The sequence below is a fragment of the Jaculus jaculus genome, chromosome 4 (assembly GCF_020740685.1).
Source record: "Jaculus jaculus isolate mJacJac1 chromosome 4, mJacJac1.mat.Y.cur, whole genome shotgun sequence".
Taxonomy (NCBI): domain Eukaryota; kingdom Metazoa; phylum Chordata; class Mammalia; order Rodentia; family Dipodidae; genus Jaculus; species Jaculus jaculus.
This window is the reverse complement of record NC_059105.1, coordinates 160,491,115-160,517,039: the sequence shown is the minus strand read 5'-3', so window position 1 is coordinate 160,517,039 and position 25,925 is coordinate 160,491,115. Positions and strand designations below refer to the sequence as shown.

At 41.8% G+C, this 25,925-nt stretch overlaps 1 protein-coding gene across 9 annotated transcripts in view; it reads right to left on the bottom strand.

The window, feature by feature from the left end:
* Golgb1 (golgin B1) overlaps window positions 1-25,925 on the bottom strand; it is a 69,849-nt gene that overhangs the window by 31,787 nt on the left and 12,137 nt on the right. For 2 of the 9 annotated variants that reach the window (XM_045147363.1, XM_045147362.1), the window contains exons 5-10: window positions 23,642-23,764; window positions 17,997-18,122; window positions 14,764-14,982; window positions 13,228-13,341; window positions 11,941-12,343; window positions 8,158-8,273 (exon numbers count right to left, since the gene is read on the bottom strand). In XM_045147363.1, the coding sequence (XP_045003298.1) occupies window positions 8,158-8,273; window positions 11,941-12,343; window positions 13,228-13,341; window positions 14,764-14,982; window positions 17,997-18,122; window positions 23,642-23,764 (1,101 nt within the window). The remainder of the gene's footprint in view (window positions 1-8,157; window positions 8,274-11,940; window positions 12,344-13,227; window positions 13,342-14,763; window positions 14,983-17,996; window positions 18,123-23,641; window positions 23,765-25,925) is intronic. The other 7 variants (XM_045147366.1, XM_045147364.1, XM_045147367.1 and 4 more) reach the window with 7 other exon arrangements.

The following is a 25,925-nucleotide window of genomic DNA, read 5'->3' as shown; positions in this document are numbered from 1 at the left end:
GTGCTTAACTTATGTATCCACAATGTTTAGCTTTCATAATGATAAACACATATATCAATTTATGTCACATCTTTAGCTTAGTGATTTTTTTAAGTACATTTTTTTCTTCCAAAGGTATGACTGGATAGAACTTTTTTATATAGTTTTGGAATTTTTAAGCCCTAAGGGGTTCTAGAATGTACTTGATTATAAACTTTCATTTGTTGACTGAAGAAATAGCATGAGATAAGTTTATCAAGAAGGAAGTTTCTGGTTTGCATTATGCAAGACCAATAAAATAGTAATGGGTCTTTTGGCTTGAAGAATGAGGATCCTTTGGGACAAACAAAGCTGCCAGAATGTGAGAGGAGGAAAAATGGACAGAAGAAGAATATCAATGAAGACGAATCCTAAATGGCTAAGCAATGAACTCTGTATTTATTAGGCTGTCTCAAAACAACTTAGCCAAGATAAAAATAACCCAACTAAGCTTTGAGTGCTTCTCTACCACAGACCAAGTTATTAACTGATAAAAAGTAATCAAAACCCAAACTGGGTATGTGGGTAAACACCTGTCATACCAGCACTTTGGAGGCAAAGGCATGAGGATCAGAAACTCAAGGTTACCCTCAGCTACCAAGTTAGTGGAGGTCAGCCTGGGCTACAAAAGGAGACCAGTCTCTAAGAAACACACACACATAATCAATTCTTGAAAAATTCAGAAATAACAAAACAGAATTTCAGAAGCATGCCTTTAATCCCAGCATTTGGGAAGCAGAGGTAGGAGGATCACTCTTGAGTTTGAGGCCAGCCTACAACTACACAGTGAATTCCAAGTCAGCTTGGGAGTTAGAGTGAGACCCTTCCTTGGGGGAAAAAAAATATGTGCACATTTACAACATCTAGAACTCAAATTCAAAATCACTGTTCACATAAAACATAAGAACATGTGACTCGTTTCCAAGAAAGAATAAAATCACCAGAGACCAACCACAAAATGATATGAATTTTGAATCAGCAAGCCAAGATATTTTGTTCTTTTGTTTATTTATTTATTTGTGCTACTGGAGATTGAACCCAGGGCCTTGTACATGCTAGGCAAGTGCTTTCTCAGTCCTTTGTTTTATTTTGAGACAGGGTCTCATTATGTAGCTCAGGCTGGTCTTGAGCAAAAGCCTCCTGTCTCTGCCTCCTGAGTGCAAATTAATATGTATATAATGAATGAAAATATAGGAACTCTCTGAAGAAAACTAAACTATGAAAATGAATCCATTTAAAATTCCAGAAAAACAACAAAAAAAAAAACTAAAATGCATGAAATGAAAATTTTAATGGATAGGCTTAAATAGAAGCATATAGTAGACAGAAGAAATATTTGATAAATTGGAAGACACATCAACAGATGTTAAATCTGATGACTGAAAGGGGAAAAAAAATGAAGAGAAAATTATCATAGCCCCAAACACATGTAAGACAGTGTTAAAAGGTTCAGTACTTTAACTAGAGTTGGAAAAAAGGAAGGACAGAATACAACGAATATTTAAATAACAAAAAATATTTAAATAACAAAATTATTTATTTAAATGATTAAATGTCCAGCAGTAGGGGCTGGAAAGATGGCTTAGCAGTTAAGGCACTTGCCTGCAAAGCCAAAGGACCTAGTTGCGATTCCCCAGGACCCATATAAGCCAGATGCACAAGATGGTGCATGTGTCTGGAGGCCCTGACATGCCCATTCTTTCTTTCTTTCTCTCTCTCCTTATCTCTCCCTCTGTCTGACTCTGTCTCTCTCAAATAAATAAATAAAAATAAAATATTTAAATGTCCAGCAATAAATGTCTGAAACTTTCTTCAACATGTATAAAAACCTTAACAAGAGCAAACAAATTACAAAAAGCACAACTAAGTCCATCACAAAGATAGATGGATAGATAGACAATGGACGGACGGAAGGAAGGAAGGAAGGAAGGAAAAGAAAGGCCTTTTAAAAAGCTCAATGGAGTTCTAGAGAGATGGCTTAGTGGTAAAAGCACTAGCCTGTGTAGCCTAAGGACCCATGTTTGACTCTCCAGATCCCACATTAGCCAGACACATGAAGGTGAAGCAAATGCAAGGTCAAACATGCCCACTAGGTGGCGCAAGCATCTGGCATTTGATTGCAGTGGCTGAGGCATTCCAATTCTCTCTTCCCCTCTGTGTCTGTCTCTCCTCTCTGTGTGTGTGTGTGTGTGTCTCACGTGCATGCTCTATCTAAAATAAAAGCTCAATGGAGGACTATATACGAGTTATAAGAACCTATCACCAAGAGACGTGTGTGTGTGTCTGTGCCCACGTAAACACATGCTCACGTGCGCACACACACGATTCATACCCTTTACAAAAGTTTAACAAAAAAGAAAGTCCTTTATACAGAACACCACCAGATGGAAATAGGAAGTTCGGGCTTGGTAAATTTCAGAGGCATTTCTCTCATTTTTGTAAGTAAAATAATATTTTACTAGACCATTTGTTTACCCTCCCTCCACCTCTGCTATTGTTCTACAAAAACAGCCCAGAAACTGCAACAGAGACTGTTATGCCCGCAAAGTCTAACACAGACACTTGACCCTTTAAAGGAAAGACCGCCGCTACTCTACCGATCCCTCTGGTTTACAACTGCAGCGGCAGCTAAGATTTATTTTCTTATGATCTGAATAGTTTTAAAAGATAAACAGAGATGCTTCTGTTTGCAATAGCAAAAACTGGCAACAACTCAAATTATACATCAGTGAGAAAATGAATAGACAAATTGTAGCATGCACTATGCTCTCCACAATACAATGGAATTAGTTATTGCTACACATCACATTAGGAAAAATATCCAAGTAAGTATGCTGAGTGAAAGGAACCAAAAGAGGTGTGGGGGGGGGAGGGAGGGAGGGGGTACATTCAGCTTATGTAAAATTTTAAAACATAAAAACACATGTACGAAGAAAGCAGACCAGTTTTGTCATCTAGATGGGGGAGGTGTGAGAGCAATTAAAGGGGGTGGTAGCTTGAGAGAGGGCCCCAACAGCCTCATGTGTTTTGAATACCTGGTCACCAGCTGGTGGCAATTTGGGAGGTGGCATCTTGCTGGAGGAGGTGTGTTGCTGGACTTAGAGGTGTTATAGCCCAGTTCTCCTTGCCAGAAACTAAAGATCTAGATAAAAAGACTTACTATATCCATAGATCCTTTCAAAGATTTTATCTTATTTATTTATTTATTTGAGACACAGAGAGAGAATGGGCACGCCAGGGCCTCTAGCCACTGCAGACGAACTCCAGATGCGTGTGCCACCATGTGCATCTGGCTTACATGGGATCTGGAGAATCAAACCTGGGTCCTTAGACTTTGCAGGCATGCACCTTAACCACTAAGCCAGCTCTCTACCCCCACAGATTTTTTTTTTAAAGTTCCACAGCATTAAATGTCAAATATCCTTTAAATGATTGATAATAAAATTTCAATTCAATATTCAATGTTCATTTATTTACCTGTTTGCAAACACAGAGAGAGAGGGAGAGAAACAGAGAGAATGGGGATGACAGGGCCTCTAGGCACTGCAAACTAACTCCAGACACATGTGCCACTATGTGCATCTAGCTTTAGGTACGTACTGGGAAATGGAGCCCGGGCTATCATGTGTTGCAAGCTAATGCTTAACCACTGAGCCATCTCCCCAGATCCCACCTGTTTTTTTAAGTGGAATATGAGAAGGTGACTACATAGTTTACATGGAAATGCAAAGGCCTGTAATATCAAAGCCACCTTCAAAAGAAAAACAAAGCCACAGGGCATATACTACACAACCTCAAGGTTACTTGTGAACTACAATGAGAACAGTGGGATACTGGCAAAAGGACTCATAAACACAACAGGAAATTCACAAATGGGCCTATGAGCTGGGGTGTGGTGGCACCTGCCTTTAATCTCAGCAGTTGGTAGGAGGATCACTGTGAGTTCAAGGCCACCCTGACACTACATAGTGGATTCCAGATCAGCCTGAGCTAGAATGAGACCCTACCTCAGGAAAAGAAAAAAGAAAGAAAGAAACAAACAAATGGACCTACTAATCTCTGATTTTCAGCAAAACATTACAAAGAAAAGTAAAACTGCTTAAGAAGTATTGCAAGAACAGCTGGATATTAATAAGGGGAAATAAGGGTTGGAGAGATGGCTTAGCGGTGAAGCACTTGCCTGTGAAGCCTCTAAGGACCCTGGTTTGAGGCTCGATTCACCAGGACCCATGTAAGCCAGATACACAAGGGGGTGCACGCATCTGGAGTTTGTTTGCAGTGGTTGGAGGCTCTGACATGCCAAAAAAAGGGGTGGGGGATAGAAAATGCTGACTCTGATCTTAATATTATTCTCAAAAATGTATTAAGACTTCAAAGATGTAACTGCTAAAAATAAAGCCATAAAAGAAAAAAACTTAAGAGTAACTTCATGACTTTGGGCTAAGAAAAAGTTTTAGGGCTGAAGAGATGGCCTACCTGTTAAGGACCCAGGTTCAACTTCCAGGACCCATGTAAGCCAGATACACAAGGTGGTGCATGAGTCTGGAGTTCATCTGCAGTGGCTAGAGGGCCTGGCGTGCCCATTCTTTCTCTCTCAATTAAATAAGTAAATAAGTAATTAAAACTGTATTTTGGAATGTTTGCATCAAAGCTGAGCAAACTGCTCCTCTACTGGAATTTTAAATAAAATCTAAGTAAATCACAAAGTTCTCTGGATGGGGTTAGGCTGTTTCCTGAACGCACATGACTGGGCCTCTGCCTGGAAGTGCTTTCCACCTTATTTTCAGCTGGCTGTTTCTCCGGCTGGCCCTGGATCTTTTTTTTTTTTTTTTTTTGGTTTTTTGAGGTAGGGTCTCACTCTGGCCCAGGCTGACCTGGAATTAGCTCTGTAGTCTCAGGGTGGCCTTGAACTCATGGTGATCCTCCTACCTCTGCCTCCCGAGTGCTAGGATTAAAGGCGTGCGCCACCACGCCCGGCTCCCTGGATCACTCTTAATGATCCCGAGCCGTATCAGTTCCCTGCCTGCTTTAACCCAATTGGCCAGGCCTCACATTTCAGCAGTGTCTGGAGGACAAATGAAGCCAAGCTGGCCAGCACCTCCCTAGTAGAGTCCCAGAAAAAGATAATAGACATTTAAATCATTCCATTTGTCCATCTGTACGTGCTAAGAAAATAACTTTTTAAATAAAGAGTAAAAGATTTAAAAAAAATTGGGGCTCTTTCTCACTCTCTCTCTCAAATAAATAAGTAGTATAAAAAATTATGATCTTTAAAAAAATTTTAAAGACATAGTACAGAAAACCAAAACCTTAAAAACTTCAATAAATACATACTTGATTAAAATTTAAAACTGCATATTAAAATCATGTCAAACATGAATAGGCAAGCCCTGCCATATGGGAGAGGATTTACCTGACATAGTCAATAACAACTTGACATGCAGGATACATATATAATTACTACTTGATAGACCAAGATGAAGAATTCAACCTTAAAAATAAAGACATGGCCAGGCACCTCATTAAAAGGAGATATATAATTGGAGAGAATCTCAAGAAAACATGTTCAACATTATTTGTCAGGGAAATGCAAACTGAAATTGCACCCGTGAGATGGTAAAATATTAAAACACCAATCTTGGAGAAAATGTGGAACAACTAGGAATAGGTAGTATAAAATGATATAAGCACATTGGCAAAAAGATCTTTGAAGCTAAATTTAGGAATACTGTGTGGCCTAGAAATTCCTCAACGACTACTTACTAAAAGTGAAAGTGCATGCCATATACTTGCATGAGAATGTTCACAACAGCTTAATTCATAAAAGCCAGAACATGAAAAAGCTCAGGTATCCATTGAAGGAAAGTGCAGAACAATCACACAGGGGAAAAGGCAGTATACTAATAAAATCAAATGCTTCCCAGCAATATAAAATAACTGCAGCCGGGCATGGTGGCGCATGCCTTTAATTCCAGCACTTGGGAGGCAGAGGTAGGAGGATCACCGTGAGTTTGAGGCCACCTTGAGACTGCATAGAGAATTCCAGGTCAGCCTGAGCTGAAGTGAGACCCTACCTTGTAAAACCAAAAAAAAAAAAATAAATAAATAAAAAACAAACTGCAACAACAGCTATGAAGGCCAAGATATGTTAAGTGAAGAAGCTTTACACAAAAGCATGTATTTTATGATTAGGTTATACTTATATGATGCAGAACATGTGAAATTAATCTATGGTGGGCTGGAGAGACAGCTTAGCAATTAAGGTGCTCGCCTGGAAGCCTAAGGACCCATGTTCGACTCTCTAGATTCCATGAAAGCCACACAAAAAGCGAGGCAAGTGCAAGGCTGCACATGCCCACTAGGTGGCGAAAGTGTCTGGAGTTCAATTTCAGTGGCTGAGGTCCTGGTGCATCAATGTTCTCTTTGTTCTCTCTCTCTTGCTCTCTAAAAATAAATATGAAAAAAATAAAAATAAAAATAAATGTGTGTGTGTGTGTGTGTATAAATCTATGATGAAAACGTGAACAACAGTTCATTCTAGAGAGGAAGGGTGGGGAAGACTGAAAAAGAGTAAGAGGATACTTTGTGGGGTGATGTTGATATGATATACCTTAACATGGTATCATGGGTATTTGCAGTGGACAACTTGCTGACTAATATACTAAGATTTATTCATTTAATAGTTGACAAATTTTACATTGGGAGAAGAAGAATAATTTCCCAGCTAGTATATATCAACTGTAAATAAATGTTGAAATGCTTGCCACAATATTTAGAGAAAACCGGACTGATGTCTAAAACTTACTAAAATGTGTAAATCATTAAGATGAACTAATGGATAAATAAATGGATAGTGGATGAAGCAAACAAACACGCAATGTTATGGCAGAATCTAGAGAGTGTATGTAACTGTTCAGCATAAGCTTTTTCAATTTATATCAGTTGTTGTCTTAAGACTACGCTCGAGGAAAAGGTGTCAATGGAGCACTAAAAAGATGGAAAAGCTCAGATACTGAAACCAAGAAGCAAAGCTCTCCATCAGTGTACAGGGTACAGCCCAGAACCCTGGGACTCTTGTTGCCACAGGTCTGTCATTTGGGAAGGGTATAATCATACAGTGGAGGCAGATAAATTCATTTATTTCAGCCTGGTCAACAAGCTCATCAAACAACTCCCATCTGTTCTGATGTTTATGTTCGTTAAGTAGCCTTATGGTGACTATAATCTGGCTTTTCAGATTAAAAAAATTTTTTTCTATTTATTGTTAAGCAGAGGGGCAGGGGAGAGAAATAGACAGACAGAATGGGCAGGCCAGGGCAACCAACTGCTAAAAATGGACTGTAGATTCATGCACCACTTTGTGCATCTGGCCTTCAATGGGTAGTGGGGAATAGAACTCGGCTCATTAGACTCTGCAAGCAGGCAACTTAACCACTAAGCCATGTCTCCAGCACCTTTGCAGAGATTTTTGTAGATGGAAGAATATACCAACAATCAATAGCTAGTTGGCAACTAAATTATTTTACTGTTAATAATCTAATGGAAGAATTGTGATTTCTATAGCAGACTTGCAGTTTCCTATGGACCGGCCTGCATACACTAAAGCACAAAGCCAACTCGTATGCTGAGAACACTGATTATAAAATAAAAAATGATGATTCATTCTCAATACAGACTTTTAAAACCTTAGAGACCTGGCGCTTGTCTCATATATATATATATATATACACTTTGTTTTGTTTTATTTTTTAATCAATTGTCCTTGTTGAAACACACTGCCTTAATGCCTTTCACAATTGCTTTTTGCCTTATTTTTTAAAATTTATTTTTATTTGAGACAGAGAGAGAGGGGGAGAAAAAAAGTAAAAGAGAGACAATGGGCAAGCCAGGGCCTCTAACCACTGCAAACAAACTCCACTGGCTTACATGGGACCTGGAGAACTGAACGTAGAACCTTAGGCTTCGCAGACAAGTGCCTCAACCCCTAAGTGATCTCACCAGCCCTTGTGACTGCTCCTTAAATAGAGTCACTGCCACCCCTACCAAAAGCATTTTATTAGGTATAAAAGACAAGTGTATACTCTGCCCTTAACATACAGCCAAGACAAATAGATCATATTCATAAGACATCCACTTTACCTGTGTGCCCTCACTGTAAACATCTGGTAACGAAGTCTGAGATGCTGTCTCATGTTTTTGCAAGGTTGGTTTATTTAGAAATTCACTAATTTCTTTAGATTTTTGCTGCAGTTGATCTAAGGAAAAGAAAACAAACAGAAGTGGCAATTGCTTTGAGCCTGCAACTTAGTGAGTCACCATATTCTAAGGATATACCACATCTAGTTCAGTTAGCTTAATTAAATTACGATGTCAGTGATGTTTTTTACATTGTTTAGACCAAAAGCTAAGTAAGCTACTTCCTACAAAGATAAAAGCAACAGTATTATCTGGCAACAAAGATAAAAGAAACCTTTTATTTGCATCTAGATGAATGGAACAGGAAGACAAGAGGGAAGGGCAGCAAGTCAGACAGAGAAAGTCAAATATTACATGTTCTCTCATATATAGTTGATTAAAAAAAAACAAAAAGAAAGAAAGAAAGAAAAGGGGGCTGAAGATATGGCTTATTGGTTTAGGCGCTTGCTTGCCTGTGAAGCCTAAGGATCCATGTTCAATTTCCAGATCCCAGGTAAGCCAGACACAAAGGTGAGGCAAGCACAAGGTTGCCCATGCCCACTAGGTGGCGCTCACACGTCTGGAGTTAGATTGCAGTGGCTGGAGGCCCTGGCATGCCAATTCTCTCTCTCTCTCTCTCTCTCTCACACACACACATAAAAAAATAAAAGAATGGGCCGCAGAGATGGCTTAGCGGTTAAGCGCTTGCCTGTGAAGCCGAAGGACCCCGGTTTGAGGCTGAATTCCCCAGGTCCCACGTTAGCCAGATGCACAAGGGGGCGCACGCGTCTGGAGTTCGCTTGCAGTGGCTGGAAGCCCTGGCGCGCCCATTCTCTCTCTCTCCCTCTATCTGTCTTTCTCTCTGTGTCTGCTGCTCTCAAATAAATAAATAAATAATGAACAAAAAATATTAAAATAAATAAATAAAAGAGAAAGTCAAAATTGCATGTTCTCTCATATACAGTTAAAAAATAAATAAATAAAAAGAAAAAAAAAAGAAAGGCTGGAGAGATGGCTTAGGGGTTAAGACACTTGCCAAAGAACCTATGTTCGATTCCCCAGGAACCACGTAAGTCCAGATGCACAAGGTGGAGCATGTGTCTGGTGTTCATTTGCAGTGGCTAGAGGCCCTACTGTGCCAATTCTCTCTCTATTTGCCTCTCTTTGCTACTTTCTCTCCCTATTAGCTTAATTAAAAATAAAAATAAAAAAAAAGTCAGCCTCAAAGTAGATAGAAGTCGAATACTACATGTTCTTTCAGTTAACTAAAAAAATAAATAAATAGGGCTGGAGAGATGGCTTAGCGGTTAAGCGCTTGCCTGTGAAGCCTAAGGACCCCGGTTCGAGGCTCGGTTCCCCAGGTCCCACGTTAGCCAGATGCACAAGGGGGCGCACGCGTCTGGAGTTCGTTTGCAGAGGCTGGAAGCCCTGGCGCGCCCATTCTCTCTCTCTCCCTCTATCTGTCTTTCTCTCTGTGTCTGTCACTCTCAAATAAATAAATAAAAAATTTAAAAATAAATAAATAAATAAATAATAAATAAGTAGTCATCCTCAAAGCAGTGAACAAGTTACTTGGAAGGAACAAGAGGATGGGGAAGAGGTGATCTGAAGAAAGGTGGCTGGATATGATCCACACATGCTTCATGGGACTATCACACTGGATGCCCTGCTCATGTCCAATCACACGTGTTAGTAAACAGGCCTAGACATTGTTCAAAACAGTCATCTTTTCTCTCCCCCTTGGAAATGGCTTGAGTGGGCCGGGCATGGTAGTGCACACCTTTAACCCCAGCACTCGGGAGGCAGAGGTAAGATTGCCATGATTTTGAGCCCACCCTGAGACTACATAGTGAATTCCAGGTCAGCCTCAGCTAGAGTGAAAGCATACCTCTAAAAACCAAAAAAAAAAAAAGGAAAAAAAAAAGAGCCCCCAGCAGGACTTCCAACAGAAACACAGTTCAGTTAGGAGGACTGAGAGCTGGTACATCTCCTGTTCCCACATAATGCTCTCAGGGGTTTCCAGTTGATACTGACGATTTTAGTACAAATGTTCAACTTAGTTCTTTTTAAAACATTCCCATAGGCATATGCCCACCTACCAATTTTCTAGTTTGGGGAAGAAAACTTACAAGTCAGACTATGTGTTTTGAGTTGTATTTCTTCAATTTGTTAACTGCTAAAATGTTGCATTTTTTTTGCTTACCTATTTTTGTTTTGTTTTTCGAGGTAGGGCCTCACTCTAGCCCAGGCTGACCTGGAATTCACTATGGAGTCTCAGGATGGCCTCAAACTCACAGCGATCCTCCTGCCTCTGCCTCCCGGGTGCTGGGATTAAAGGTGAGCACCATCATGCACAGTGGTTACTTACCGATTTTAACAAAATATTTAAAAATAAGAGCACAACACAAAAGTAGACTTAAAGCACACCCAACCACAGCTCAGGGAATTTTGTGGAAGGAGGGGGCGGAAGATTCTAAAAGCCACAGGATGGGAGGACTATGCAGGTGCAATTTCGCCCCTCCTCCACAATGACTGACGGCCGTTCTCATACGCACTATCCACAACCTCATGGTGAACACCAGCAATCCCACCGCAGAGGGCACTCAGTGGAATGGGGCCAAGGAGAAGGGAATTGATGGTACCAACACATGAAGTGTCCATACAAAGATTCTACTTAGTACAAAAAAAAAAAAAACAGGGCTGGATAGATGGCTCAGCAGTTAATGCACTTGCCTGCAAAGCCTAAGGACCCAGGTTCAATTCCCCAGTACCCAAGTAAGCCACATCTGGAGTTTGTTTGCAATGGCTCAAGGCCCTGGTGCACCCATTCTCTCTCTCATTCTTTCTGCCTCTTTAAATAAAAATCACAATAATGGTAACAACAATAAGCTTTCTTTAGACCTTAGAAGACATAAGTTTCCTTTTAAAGGAAATTTTCACTCACAAGGAAAGCACTGAGATCCATCATTAGATTTAAGGATTTAGTTGCTGCATCTATGTACCTAGATTGGGCCTGGGTTTTCCACAAATGAATTCAAACCCTACTCACTTCAGTCACTGAACCCTTCAGATTAGTCATATCGCCTACACCATTCTCCTCAACATTTGGAACATCACCACCACCAGTTACCATACTCTGATGATAATTATAATGTTAAGAAGATGGAGCTGGAGAGATGACTTAACGGTTAAGGCACTAGCCTGTGAAGCCTAAAGACCCAGGACTCACATAAGCCACATGCACAAGGTGGCACACACGTCTGGAGTTTGTCTGCAGTGGCTGGAGGCCCTGGTGCACCCATTCTCTGTCTATCTCTCTTGTATCTATCTCTGCTTGCACATAATAAAATTAAAAAAAAATTAGGGCTGGGGAAATGGCTTAGCGGTTAAGGCATTTGCCTGCAAAGCCTAAGGACCCCGGTTCGATTTCCCAGGACCCACATAAGCCAGATGTACAAGGGGGTGCATGCATCTGGAGTTCATTTGGCTAGAGGCCCTTGCACGCCCATTCTCTCTTTCTCTGCCTCTTCCTCTGTCTCTCTCTCTCTCTCAAATAAATAAAATATAGGAAAAAGCCAAAAATTTTTTTAAAAAATAAGGCTCACTTCAGAGACAGGAAAAATATAACAAAGAGGCCAGTAGAGATTCTTAAGCTGGGAAGTACAAATAATGCCCTTAACAGACCCCTGAAAGCAGGGGGTACAAGCCACTCAGGGGGCCTTCAAATGGCACCGAATAAATACTGACCTTCCAGCTGCTGAATGGCCTGGGCTGACTGAACTGCCTGTTCTTTCTGCTCTTGGAGAAGCTTTGAATTCTCATCCTTCAGAGCATCACATGCAGAGCGCAGCTCTTCCTCGGTCTTTTGGAGACTCAAGATGTGAGCGGTCTTCTCTTCCATTTCTGCTCGGTGCTTCTGCTCCAAAGCACTGCACTGAGATTCCAGCTCCGCCTGGGCTCGGCTTGCTCGTTCAACCTGCCCCAGAACCTGATGCATCTCCTCCTGCAGTTTATGGAAGGCGAATTTTCTCTCCGCCACTTCCACTTCCATCTTTTCCATCTGCGCCTTGGACTCCTGTCTTTCTGCTTCCACGGTGTCCCTGAGAGTGTTATGCTCAGCTTCTAGCTGCTGGACTTGCTGGGAGAGAACCTAAGAAACAGAAGAGAAAGCCTCTAGCCCCGCATCCAGGGAGTGGAGCCAAGTGCCTCTTCCATGTGAAGCACATGGAAGGCGCAAAAGTCTTACTTATTATGCTTACTTATATGCACTTATTAGTGACATCATCTTTTCATTTCTGCCTCTTCCCTTAGAAAAGTTCTACAAGGGACGGAGGGACTTTGTTTTAGCCACGCTGATCTCCAGCACTCAGGAATAAAATGAATAAACAATGAATGAATGGATGGATGGGTGGCTCCATCCCCTGCTCTAGAAGAACTCCGGGTTCAGGCATACTGGAACAGGTGAGCATCACACAGAAGGACAGAGACCACCAAGAGAGATGCTTAGAAACTATTCATGGGCGCAGACAAGGGGACCGGGCTGTGCAAGAGAGCCATGCCATCTAAGACTTAATCGAAACTGGGTGTGGTGGCACATGCCTTTCATCTTAGCGCTTCAGAGGCAGGAGCTGGAAAATCACTGTGAGCTCAAAGCCAGCCTGAGACTCCATAGTGAATTGCAGGTCAGCATGGGTTAGAGCAAGACCTTACCTTGTAAAACCAAAATAAATAAATAAAAATTTTAAAAATTTCATTGGGGCGGGGGAGAAGAAGTGAAAGACAGAAAGGGAGAGAGAGAGAATGGGCGTGCCAGGGCCTCTAGCGACTGTAAACAAACTCCAGATGCATGCACCACCTTGAACATCTGGCTTACGTGGGTCCTGGAGAATGGAACCTGGGTCCTTTGGCTTCGCAGGCAAATGCCTTACCCGCTAAGCCACCTCTCCAGCCCTCTAGTGGTTTTGATGCCTGCTGACTAGCACCCTGCGATGGAGAGGACGACTCGGCTGCGGGCAGGAGGGCCACGGGCAGTACCTGGTTCCTGTGCTCGGCTGCCATCAGCTCCTGCTGCAGCAAGTCCACGACCTGAGTGCGGCCCAGCAGGGCTTCCTCGTGCTCCTCGAGCCTCCTCTGCAGAACCTTCAATTTCTGAAAAGAGTGTTGCAGACACGACACGTGAACTCACAGGTGCTAGTACTTGCTTGATTCCAAATGCCGTGGAGGTTTGCCTGGCTAAGCTTCTGCATGTGAACAATAACAGATTAAAGACCCACGGCACCAGCATGCCCTGCCCCCTCCAGCAACAACAGAGACTTTCCGGAATGCCTTCTCCAGGGCAGGGGCAACACCAAACCCAGATGCAAGCAAGGCCCTGAGTTAGGGAGCTGCTGCCATACTTGGAGAAAATGATGCATACCTACTTGCAAAATTACACAGTTCACGTTTTGTCCATACATAACACGGATAAAATGTTTAATCTCATCCACCAAAGAGAACATTCTCTATACACAAAATGATTTATGGCTCTTCTATTTCCATGCACAGGGCAGGCACTTGAAAAACACTCATTGAATAAATCAATCAATGACACATAGGTACAATTAATATTCTACTTAGCAAAAGCATTGTCCTCTGAAACTCCACTTACTAGTAAATTTCTGAGAGATGGCTTAGAACTTGAAAGAAGTTTGCACTCAAAAACAAACAGATCAGGACTGGAGAGATGGCTGAGCGGTTAAGCGCTTGCCGGTGAAGCCTAAGGACCCCAGTTCGAGGCTCGATTCCCAGGGACCCATGTTAGCCAGATGCACAAGCGGGCACACATGTCTGGAGTTCGTTTGCAGTGGCTGGAGGCCCTGGTGTGCCCATTCTCATTCTCTCTCTTTCGTTCTCACTCTCGCTCTCAAATAAATAAATAAAAATAAACAAAAAATTTACAAAAAAACAGATCAAACATAAAGTGTCACTGGAGTGCCGTTCAGTACTGCACTGTACTACATACGAAGTAAACATCTGTGAGTTAGTAGATGGTGAACTCAAATAGAATGAAGTCAATTGTCAAGATGTACTTAATGAACTTAAAAAAATATTCATTTAATAAAAGCCTTTATAGCTCCAAAATCACATTTCATCTCCAATTTTTTTTTAATTTAAATTTAAATTTTTTTTTTTTTTGAGGTAGGAGCTGGCTCTAGTCCAGGCTGACCTGGAATTCACTTTGTAGTCTCAGGGTGGCAAACTTATAGTCCTCCTACCTTGGCCTCCCAAGTGCTAGGATTAAAGGCGTGTGCCACAACGCCTGGCTCATCTCTAATTTTTGAAAATTTAAAATTGACTTCATTGATTCAAAGCTTTGGATGGGGCACTTAGAGTATGAAAGGCAGCTGTAATCAACAAACAAAGAGAAACCAACTGTTTCTGATGACTGCATACATTTCCCCAGTTAAACTCAGCGTTGAAGGTCCAACACCCTGACCAGGGGAGGGAAAGGGCAAAGAAAGGACAAGAACCAATGATCCACAACAGAAGACACAGACACCAAAAAGAAGCCAATCAGGAGAGGGGGCGAACCGCATGGAGAGCGCAGGGAGGAGGGCGGCGGTTGGAAAGCGGCCATGACGTCGATGGTGAGCCAGAGCGACGTTCGACGGACTGTGAGCAACACACCTGCTGCATGTCTGTCTCCACCTCTGCCTGGGTTACTAACTGAAGCAGCTCATCTTCATGAAGACGAACTTGGGTTTCAAAGCGGGCGTCTTTCTCTCGGACCACCTGCTGCATGGAGCTCAACTGAAGACACACACCAGAGAAACTATACAAGTTACACTCCCAGAAAAGTTCACAGACATAGCTTATAGACTCCTCTCCAAAGATCGACACTGCGCACTGACAGGCAGTGTCTAAAGTTCAATTTCAAATGTTAAAGACAAGAATCCTGGAAGATAGGCCTGGCAGCAAATTCCAAATATGAAAGAAAGCCTACTAACAAATTTGGAAGTCAGCCTATACATAAATCTTATTAGAGATGATTATTTTTCACAGGTACCAGCAATTTTTTAAATATGCAAGAATGGGGGCTGGAGAGATGGCTTAGTGGTTAAGCACTTGCCTGTGAAGCCTAAGGACCCTGGTTCGAGGCTCGATTCCCCAGGACCCACGTTAGCCAGATGCACAAGGGGGCACACGCGTCTGGAGTTCGTTTGCAGTGGCTGGAGACCCTGGCGTGCGCATTCTTTCTCCCTCTCTCTATCTGCCTCTTTCTCTGTCTTTCTCAAATAAGTAAATAAAAATAACAAAAAATAAAAATTAAAAAAAAAAGAACGGTAAAAATTCTGAAAAGACTAGAGTACTCAACATACAAGGTGAGGTCAGATTTCTGTTAAGCACTGAATGCTTCTTTCTATAGGATACATGTACTCAAAAATTTTCAATGAGGGGCTAGAGGAACGGCTTAGTGGTTAAGGCATTTGCCTGCAAAGCCAAAGGATCCCGGTTTGATTCCCCAGGACCCATGTTAGCCAGATGCGCAAGGGGGCACATGCATCTGGAGTTTGTTTGCAGTGGCTGGAGGCCCTGGCGCACCCATTCTCTCTCTCTCTCTCTTCCCCTTTGCCTTTTTCTCACTCTCAAATAAATAAATAAATAAAATATGTTAAAATTTTTTTCAATGAAATTCTCATATGCTACAAGTGAAAATTTAAAACCAATGCATCTTACTCAGGATTCTTTAGAAATAAAAATATATTCTCTTAGTCTTATTTTCAAGAGAAACAGGGTTACTATTAGTGTTAGGTAAGACCGGGTGTGCTTCCAAACTCTCAGCACCACCCCAGAATGCTATTTTCTGCTAGCATACTTTGAACAGGGATATTCTTTTTGGGAACTTAACAAAATGAATCCTTAGATGGGGGAGATGGATCAGCAGTTAAAGCACTTACTTGCAAAGCCTGAGAGCCTGGGTTCAGTTCCCCAGGACCCACATAAAGCCAGATGCACAAAATGGCACATGCATCAGCAGTTTGTTTGCACTGGCTAGAGGCCTTGGCGTACCCATTCATATCCTTTCTCTCCCTCCCTCTATCTCCTGGCAAATAAGTAAAGAAAGATAAGAAAATAAATAAATCCTTACAAATTTTGATTATCAGGATTCTGACCTTACTATGACTTTAGAGTCTCGTTTTAAGTGATTCAAGCAATAGAGTCTTTCCCTGGAAAAACATGAGACTTTTTTTTCCCCCTATTAAATGTATCCTATTCTTTATTCTTTCTTCCTTAACTATCACATATACAGTAAAATGATTTTCTCCCCAAATCCTTTGTTTCTAATGTTGCTCCTTTAAGGACTTACTACAATTTAAAATTTTGTTTTTTGAGAAAAGATCTCATTGTGTAGTCAAGGTAGCCTGTAACTGGCTCTGTAGCCTTCGGAATGTTAAAATAATGGGCCTGTGCTGCCACAGCCGGCCATCTGAAATAGCCTGCACCATGATGGAGCTGTTCGTGTGTTTATATACCTCAGTTTCCCCTATTTCAAGTAATCCGTGGAGAAAAACCATGTACTATTTCTCCATCCTATAGTGTATGCAATACTGCATAAAAGGAACTCAACAGAAGCTAGTGGGAAAAAAAGAATTTTAGGGTATATACTTTTTTAATATTTTATTTATTTACTTATTGAGAGAGAGGGGGTAGAGGCAGAGAGAAAGAGACAATGGGCATGCCAGGGACTCCAGTCACTGCAAACAAACTCCAAACACAGGCAACCCCCCCTGTGCATCTGGCTTACATGGATCCTGGGGAATTGAACCAGGGGTCCTTGGGCTTCACAGGCAAATGCCTTAACTAAGCCATTTCCCCAGGCCTAATTTTAACTCCATATACAACTGTAGACTATTCATAAACAGAAGGTACCACTAACTACACATTATCAATCAGTACATCTGATGGGTAAGACTAAAAATGTAAAAAGGTACTTCAAGCCCGGCATGGTGGAACACGCCTTTAATCCCAGCACTGGGGAGGCAGAGGTAGGAGGATCGCCATGATTCTGAGGACACCCTGAGACTACATAGTGAACTCCAGGTCAGCCTGGGCTAGAGTGACACCCTATCTTGAAATCCACCCCCCCCAAAAAAGATACTTTAGGAATAAAATGTGACATTACTCAAAAGCAACCTCAAAAGAAAATTATGGGAGTGGGTTGATTTAAAAAAAAACCAGAAAGAGTTCCAAAGGCCTGTCCAATGACCTGGCCCCAGTTGCAGAGATAAATATGAAGAAGGACGACAGGTACCAGAGCCAGTTAACAAGGAATCCCACAACCTTTACCACTTTTCAATTACACGCTCATTAAGTCACTTTAAGCCTAAAATCTATCTTCCCAGGAAGATTTTTTTTTTTAAGGAAAGAAATGGAGGTAATTATTTGTATTTCGTTTGGTACACCTATCAGTTGCTTGTAAACTCCCCATGAGCCTATTCCTAAAAGCCTGGATCTCTGTGCTATTAAAGTCAGGTTTCTGGACCTATGGAATTAATGTACAGTCATCAGTTTGGGTACCAAAAATTGATGAAGGTACTTCACACTTTTCAAGGGTTTCCCAGTGTTCCCTAAGGACATACTTAAAACTAGCATACGTCTAATTTTCTTCTACGAACACACCTTTGTAATTTCTACTTGAACACTCTAATGACTACGCTTTCATCTCCTGAGCTGTGGAAAGCACTGATCACAGCTGACTCGCCTGCGTATCCACTGTCCCATTCCGCGGTGCCTTAGTGTAACGAAGGGAGCTGCGTCCCTACCTGTGCAGCCTGCTCCGCCTGCGTCTGGCTGAGCTGCGTCTGCAAAGCGCTGATGAGCTCCTCCTTCTCCCGGAGCTGCTGCCTCACCACGGCCAGCTCTTCCCTCTCGGCACAACTGTTATCCAACTGCAGACACGGAAGGGAGAAGACACGCCGTTCGGTGACTCCTTTTTCTTATTTTCCCTGAATACCTACTGTATTTCCTATTTTTAAAAGTATTGCATGGGGCTGGAGAGATGGCTTAGCGGTTAAGCGCTTGCCTGTGAAGCCTAAGGGCCCTGGTTCGTGGCTCGATTCTCCAGGACCCACATAAGCCAGATGCACAAGGTGGTGCACGCATGTGCAGTTCCTTTGCAGTGGCTGGAGGCCCTGGTGTGCCCATTCTCTCCCTACTGATCTGCCTCTTTCTCTGTCTGTCACTCTCAAATAAATAAAAATAAGCAAAAGAAGTATTGCATGTACTACTTTTAAAAAATATTTTTATTTTTATTTATTTATTTGAGAGAGGGAAAGAGGCATAGTGAAGGGGTAGAGAATGGGCGTGCCAGGGCTTCCAGCCACTGCAAAGGAACTCCACATGCGTGCACCACCTTGTGCATCTGGCTTATGTGGGTGGGTACTGGGGAACTGAACAGAGGTCCTTTGGCTTTGCAAGCAAGTGCCTCAACCACTAAGCCCTCTCTCCAGCCCCTACAGGTATTAGTTTTTAAAAGGAATTAGCAAAAATTATCAGAGGAAGGCAGAAGCAACAAAATTTTCAATTTCCTTGCATGTTCACATAGTAAGACAGAACGTGACAGTAAAGCCAAAAAATGGAATGTTAGCAAGAAAGTCCTATGAACCCGAATATAAACAAGTGCCGGCCAGCCACTAAGTGGACAAGTGTGCATGGCTGTACAGTCAAAAGAAGGCAGCAACTGAGCAACATCTGAAGGCTCTGCAAACAGGAAAAGTCCAAAGTAACCAAAAGGCATCTGTCAAGTGACTCATTTGAGGACAGCAGCAGGGTAGCGCCAATCTTTAACGGGCGAGAGAGACTAAGGAGGGTTCTGAGTTCAAGTCAACCTGGGTTACACAACAAGACCTTGGCTCAAAGTAAAACAAAGAATAGAATAGGAATTAATGCTGTTCTCACTTTTGGTCAGAGAATCTTCTCTTTTCAGATGGTGGTGACCTTGGGATGACTCAGAAGGCACCATGGTGCTGGGAAGAAGTGACAGGAGTGCTCAGCACTGCAGTATCTCTATCACACCTTCCAAGGCTCAGGGTCCATTGCGGAAGAGGTGGTAGAAAGAATGTAAGAGCCGAAGGAAGGGTAGGACTCCTTACAAAGCACTCCTCCATACACAAAATGGCCTGAATATCACTGACCTCGCAGTGCCTGACACGACCTACACAAGACCATCATAATAAGAGGAAAAGATGACGACATCAAATTAAAAGAGAAACTGATTGAGAGGAGAAAGGGGTATGATGGAGAGTGGAGTTTCAAAGGGGAAAGTGTGTGTGGGGGGAAATTACCATGGGTTATTGTATATAATTACAGAAATTTCCAATAAAAAATAAATTAAAAAATGAATAGAATGGGAGTAAGAGAGAGACTGGGCTGGGTGTGGTGGAGCATGCCTTTAGTCCTAACACTTGGGAGGCACAGGTAGGAGTATCTCTGTGAGTTCGAGGCCACCCTGAGACTACATAGTGAATTCCAGGTCAGCCTGGGCTAGAGTGAGACCCTACCTCGAAAAAAGTGAGAGAGATAGAGAGAGACTGGAACCAGGACAGCTCTATCACATGCTGTACAGTTAGTTCAGAATCAGCTAGCTGCAAGAGGCCAGGGCTTGAAATGTGACTAATGCAAAAGAAATGTTTCACCTTGAATATTAATTAACTTAAATGTAAAGCTAAAGAGTACGTTACCTTTCCATTAAATACAGCTTTGTTATGGCATGACTACATTTTACTTCATCTGTTGCATCAAGTTAGTTCTTGTGGAGGTGTTGTGTGATAACCACTGTATACAGAGTTGATATGATTTTTTTCCTGCACTTTTATATAATACCGTATGTGTTTAGTGGAATACTGAATGCAGAGAGCATGAGTTTACAGCTGATACCAATATAAATTGTAATATGAAATTAAGTATAAATGTTATTTTACTTATAATTGAATTATTCTTTTTTTTAACTTTGCTTTTGTGTTTTTGTTTTTCAAGGTAGGGTCTCACTCTAGCCCAGGCTGACCTGGAATTCACTATGTGGTCCCAGAGTGGCCTTGAACTCCTACCTCTAGGTAATCTTCCTACTTCTGCCACGTGAGTGCTGGGGTTAAAGGCGTGCACACCACTTCCGGTTAGTTGAATTATTTTTATCCTTCAAGAGTAAATATTGACTGAGAGTGACTGCAAAGTGGCTTCAGCTGATTATCAGCCCTCTGAGAGTCTCCTGACAGCTCACTGTTTCAACTGCTGTCTGTTTTTTCACTGTGTAAAAATTAATGCTCTTTAAATGTGTTAATTTTGTTTGTTTGCTTGTTTTTGTTTTTCAAGGTAGGGTCTTGCTCTAGCCCAGGCTGACCTGGAATTCGCTATGTAGTCTCAGGGTGGCCTTGAACTTACGGTGATCCTCCTACCTCTGAGTGCTGCAATTAAAGGCATGTGCCACCACGCCTGGCTTAAATTTGTTAATGTATAACAGGGCTTAGGTTTCAGTTTGTTTCCTGTCCTACTGTGAACAGAAAATAAAGGAGTGTACAGTTCCTTTTCTCATTTCAAAACTGCTACCAGTATATATAGTAATTAGACAAAGAAGAAACATTCAGTCGGGCATTTTATCGCCTAGCTGACCACATTCCTTGAACACTGGCGGTTTATCTCTTGACAGGACACATTTTCTAGTATGCATTAATGCTATGTGATGAAACACCCTGATGCCTGGAACCAAAGGTTCAGCTTAATGTGTACCAAAGACCCGTGCATTGATGCTCTTTTTTCCTTTTCAATGATGCTTATCCTCTGCAAATTCTACCATGTTGTTCCTTAGGCATTCCATCTTTGCTCAAATTGTTGAAGGATGGTGGTTTATTTACTGTATTTACTGGTTTTTGTATTTGAGTCTAATGCATGTTCTTTAAAAAAAAAAAAAAAAAACACCTTATTTGAGAGAGAAAGAAGGAGAGGGAAGGAAGGAAGAAGAGAGGGAGAGAGGGAGAGAGGCTCCCACTGCTCCCCAATTGTATGTGCCACTTTGTGCATCTGGATTTACATGAGTACATGGGAACTGAACCCAGGCCATAAACCACTGCCAACAAGCGCCTTTAACCGTAGAGCTCTTTCTTTAACCCCTAATGCATTTTCTACATGATACAGAGAATGCATTATGTAGCCACAGTTTTCTGAAACTTGGTATTTTAGAAAGTGCATTTCAGATCTTAAATAAGACTTGTTTCTACATTTCAAAGCAAACAAAAAATAAAAGTAAGCATTGACACACAGTTTAAGTTTTAAATGAAGGCAAACTAGTGATTGGCAATTCATTCCTTTTCACTGCCAACAGGTGTTTCACTGTTGGGGTATCATGGCTTAAACATGCACCTGTAGAGGGCTAAGCGAGTCATCTTTGTGCTGATACAGATCAAAGCAAAGGGCAGACAGAGGCAAGACACAGATCTGAGAAATATGGCTCCCCTGTATGTATGTACGTGTGTGTGTGTGTGTGTGTGTGTGTGTGTGTGTGTGTGTGTGTTTTCCAAGGTAGTGTCTCACTCTAGCCCAGGCTGACCTGGAATTCACTATGGAGTCTCAGGATTGCCTTGAATTCATGGCAATCCTCCCACCTCTGCCTCCCGAGTGCTGGGATTAAAGGCATGTGCCACCACGCCTGGCACCTGTATATTAATACAACAACAAAAACACAAGACCAAAGTGTGTTAAAGAAAAAAATGCCCCAAACAAATCTCCAAGTCTCCGTCTAAAGGTTCAGAAAAACTAACTTTATATAAAGATGATGATCAAGGCCAAAGACCATGTAAAATTAGAATCTAAAAACATAAAGAAGTTAGGCATGGTGCCTCATGCCTGTTAATACCAGCCCTTGGGAGGCTGAGACAACATAACTGCCAAATGTTTGAGGGCAGCTGGGCTACACAGTGAGTTCCCAGACAGCCTAGGCTATGGTGTGAAACCACGTATCAAAAACAAACAAGCCGGGCGTGGTGGTGCACGCCTTTAATCCCAGCACTCAGGAGGCAGAGGTAGGAGGATTGCCATGAGTTCGAGGCCACCCTGAGACTCCATAGTGAATTCCAGGTCAGCCTGGGCTAGAGTGAGAGCCTACCTCAAAAAAAACAAAAAAAAAAAAGGGCTGGAGAGATGGCTTGGCGGTTAAGCACGTGCCTGTGAAGCCTAAGGACCCCAGTTAGAGGCTCGATTCCCCAGGACCCACGTTAGCCAGATGCACAAGGGGGCGCACGCATCTGGAGTTCGTTTGCAGTGGCTGGAAGCCCTAGCGCGCTCATTCTCTCTCTCTCTCTCTCTCTATCTACCTCTTTCTCTCTGTTGCTCTCAAATAAATAAATAAAAATAAACCAAAAACATTTTTTAAAAAAGCTATAAAGACTGACGAGCAGAATAATGTGCTTATAGAAGGACAAAAGCATACCAAAGACTGCTCAAAATAAATGTCATGCCAAGTGTGGTGGTGCACGCCTTTAATCCCAGCACTCAGGAGGCAGAGGTAGAAGGATTGCCATGAGTTCGAGGCTACCCTGAGACTCCATAATGAATTCCAGATCAGCCTGGGCTACAGTGAGACCCTACCTGGAAAAACCAAAAATAAAGTAAAATAAATGTCACCTATCTCAAAAGAAGTTTTAGAATTCTAAGAAAAATGTACAAGACATAAAGAAAAAAAATTAGAATGAGAATTTCTTTTTAAAAAAAAGAGGAAGAATTTAATATTAAACAAAAGTCAATCCAGAAAAGCAGACAAAACAACACAAAAGTAATCCAAAACAGAATGTCTTTTTGAGTGAACTAAGAAAAAGAAGAGCTGGGTGTGGTGGCACATGCCTTTAATCCCAGCACTCAGGAGGCAGAGGCAGGAGGACTGCTGAGTTCGAGGCCACCCTGAGACTACAGAGTGAATACCAGGTCAGCCTGGGCTACAGAGAAAGCATACTTTGGGGAAAAAAACAAAAAAGGAGGAGGAGGAAGAGTAAGAGGACGAAGCAGCAGCAGCAAGAGAAAAAAATTAATGAAATAAAAAGCAACCGAGGAAAGTAATTAATACTGAAGAGCAAACACACACAACCAAAGTCCCCAAAGAAGAAAACTAAAGGCAGGGAGATTATACACACTTCAACTACATAAACACAATAAATTCTGATTTAAGGAGGAGTGTGAAAAAATTTCTCTAACATATATGCAAAGAGTATACTGGGTGTTCAAAAATACCAACCAAGAATGACAAATGCATACCAATAATAAGATAACCAGACTTGGGAGCAAGGAAGGGAGAGAGAGAGAAAGGAGGAGACAGACACACACACAGACATCCTTTGAGTAGCCAGAAAAAGGTGTTGTGCACATAGTACCCGACAGGGTGTCAGTGACTGTCAGCCCAATGCGGACACGCTAGCTCACACCCTACCTGTGCAGCTTGCTCGGGCTGGGCCTGTGTCAGCTGGGCTTGCAAACTACTAATTAGTTTCTCCTTCTCCTGGAGTTCATGTTTTATCACTTCCATCTCTTCCTCTGCAGAACTTCTTTCATGCTAAAAAATGGAATAAATAAAGTCACTTACTTTAAAACTTACAATGGGGCTGGAGAGATGGCTTAGCAGTTAAGGCGCATGCCTGCGAAGCCTAAGGACCCAGGTTCGATTCTCCAGCACCCATGTAAGCCAGACCCACAAGGCAGCACATGCATCTAGAGTTCACTTGCATTGGCTAAAAGTCCTAGTGTGCCCATCTTCTCACTATCTGTCACTCTCTCAAATAAATAAGTATTTAATTTTAAAAGTTACAATAAAGCTGGACACCTTTAATCCCAGCACTCAGGAGGCAGAGGTAGGAGGATCACTGTAAGTTCGAGCCCACCCTGAGACTACATAGTGAATTCTAGGTCAGCCTGAGATAAAGCGAGACCCTACCTCAAAAAAACAAATGAAAAGTTACAATAAATACAAGCTTGCTCTTTTGCTCTATTTGCCCTTTGTAGAGATTTAATTATAGTTGCATTAAACTGATGAGAACAAGAAGAACCCAGAAAAAAGCAATGACTTCAGTGGAAGGGGTTCAAGGAAAGGGGAGACAAGAAAAGGTCAAGGGAAGGGATTAGGACCTATATTATGTACATGTATGAAAACTTTTGATAAAAAAGATCAAAACTAGGGCTGGAGAGATGGCTTAGCAGTGAAGCACTTGCCTGTGAAGCCTAAGGACCCCAGTTTGTGGCTCAATTCCCCAGGACCCACATTAGCCAGATGCACAAGGGGGCACACGTGTCTGGAGTTCATTTGCAGTGGCTGGAAGCCCTGGCGCGCCCATTCTCTATCTTCCTCTTTCTCTCCCTCTATCTCTGTCACTCTCAAATAAATAAATAAAAATAAACAAAAAATATTTTTAAAAAGTTCAAAATTAAATAAATTTTTTAAGAATTTAAAATAATGAATCTTGGTGTTTTCCAGTTTTAATATACCAAGTAGCTCCTATTAGATTTAGCCTCTCCCAGAGGAGGGCTGAGCAGTTGTCAACTGTAGAGGATACACAAATAGCTATCTAAAAACTCTAAAAAGCAACCAGAGCAAGAAGATTCTGAGAGGGAATTAATACTTAGAAAAAAATGTCCCAATCCAACAGCTTTAGTCAGAAGCAAAATCATGCCGTCACAAGCAGGACTAAACTTAGAAAAGCCACTGTCTTGCTGCCTTGAAAACGCAAGAACAGAGTTTAGAAAACAACAGTTGCTGTTACATGAGAGGTGAAACATTAGAAAAGAGCCAGTAAAAGGAAATTCACCACTTTCAGTATTTTCTTTTCTTTCCCCAAAGCTCTTTTTTAGAATCAGACCATATATCTCTAAGAAATCTCTAATGAGCCTAATTCTGTTTTCTGGAAGCAAAAAGAATTGTATGTTACTTTCCCATTATAGCAAAGCATTTAGGACTTTAATCATTTCATTTTAAAGATTTTATTTATTTGCAAGCTGAGAGAGAGAGAGCAGAGAAAGAAAGAGAGACACAGAGAAAGAGAGACTGGGCATGCCAGGGTCTCCAGCTACTGCAAACAAACTCCAGATGCATGTACCATTGTGTATCTGGCTTTTTTTTTTTTTTTAAGATTTATATTTATTTATGAGAGAGAGAGAGAGAGAGAGAGAATGGATGTACCAGGGCCTCTATCCACTGCAAACAAACTACAGATGCATGTGCCACCATGTGCTCTGGCTTACCTGGGACCTGGAGAATCAAACCTGGGTCCTTAGGCTTTGCAGGCATGTGCCTAAACCTCTACGCCATCTCTCCAGCCCTGTCTATCTGGCTTTCCATGGTACTGCGGAATCAACACTGGGTTGTCAGGCTCTGAAGGCAAGTGCCTTAACTGCTGAGCCATCTCTCCAGCCCTCTAATCATCCCGTAACCTATACTTTTCTCAGAACGCCTAGCTCTGTATCGAGTATATAGTAGTTAAAGGGTTACTACGCCAGACAGCTGGAAATCATTTATTTAACGGAGGAACAGATGCTGATATAGTTAAAGCTTCAGAGCTAAATATTAAATTAAACTGAAAAGCAGAGTACAAAATGGATACTTTAAAAATTGAACAGAATACCTGAGGGGGAGTTTGAAGGAACAAATGTGTGAAGAAAAAAGGACAGTACTACCAGAGCCAGGGAATGAGAGTGGTCGGAGAAACCACAAAGGAAGAATTCTA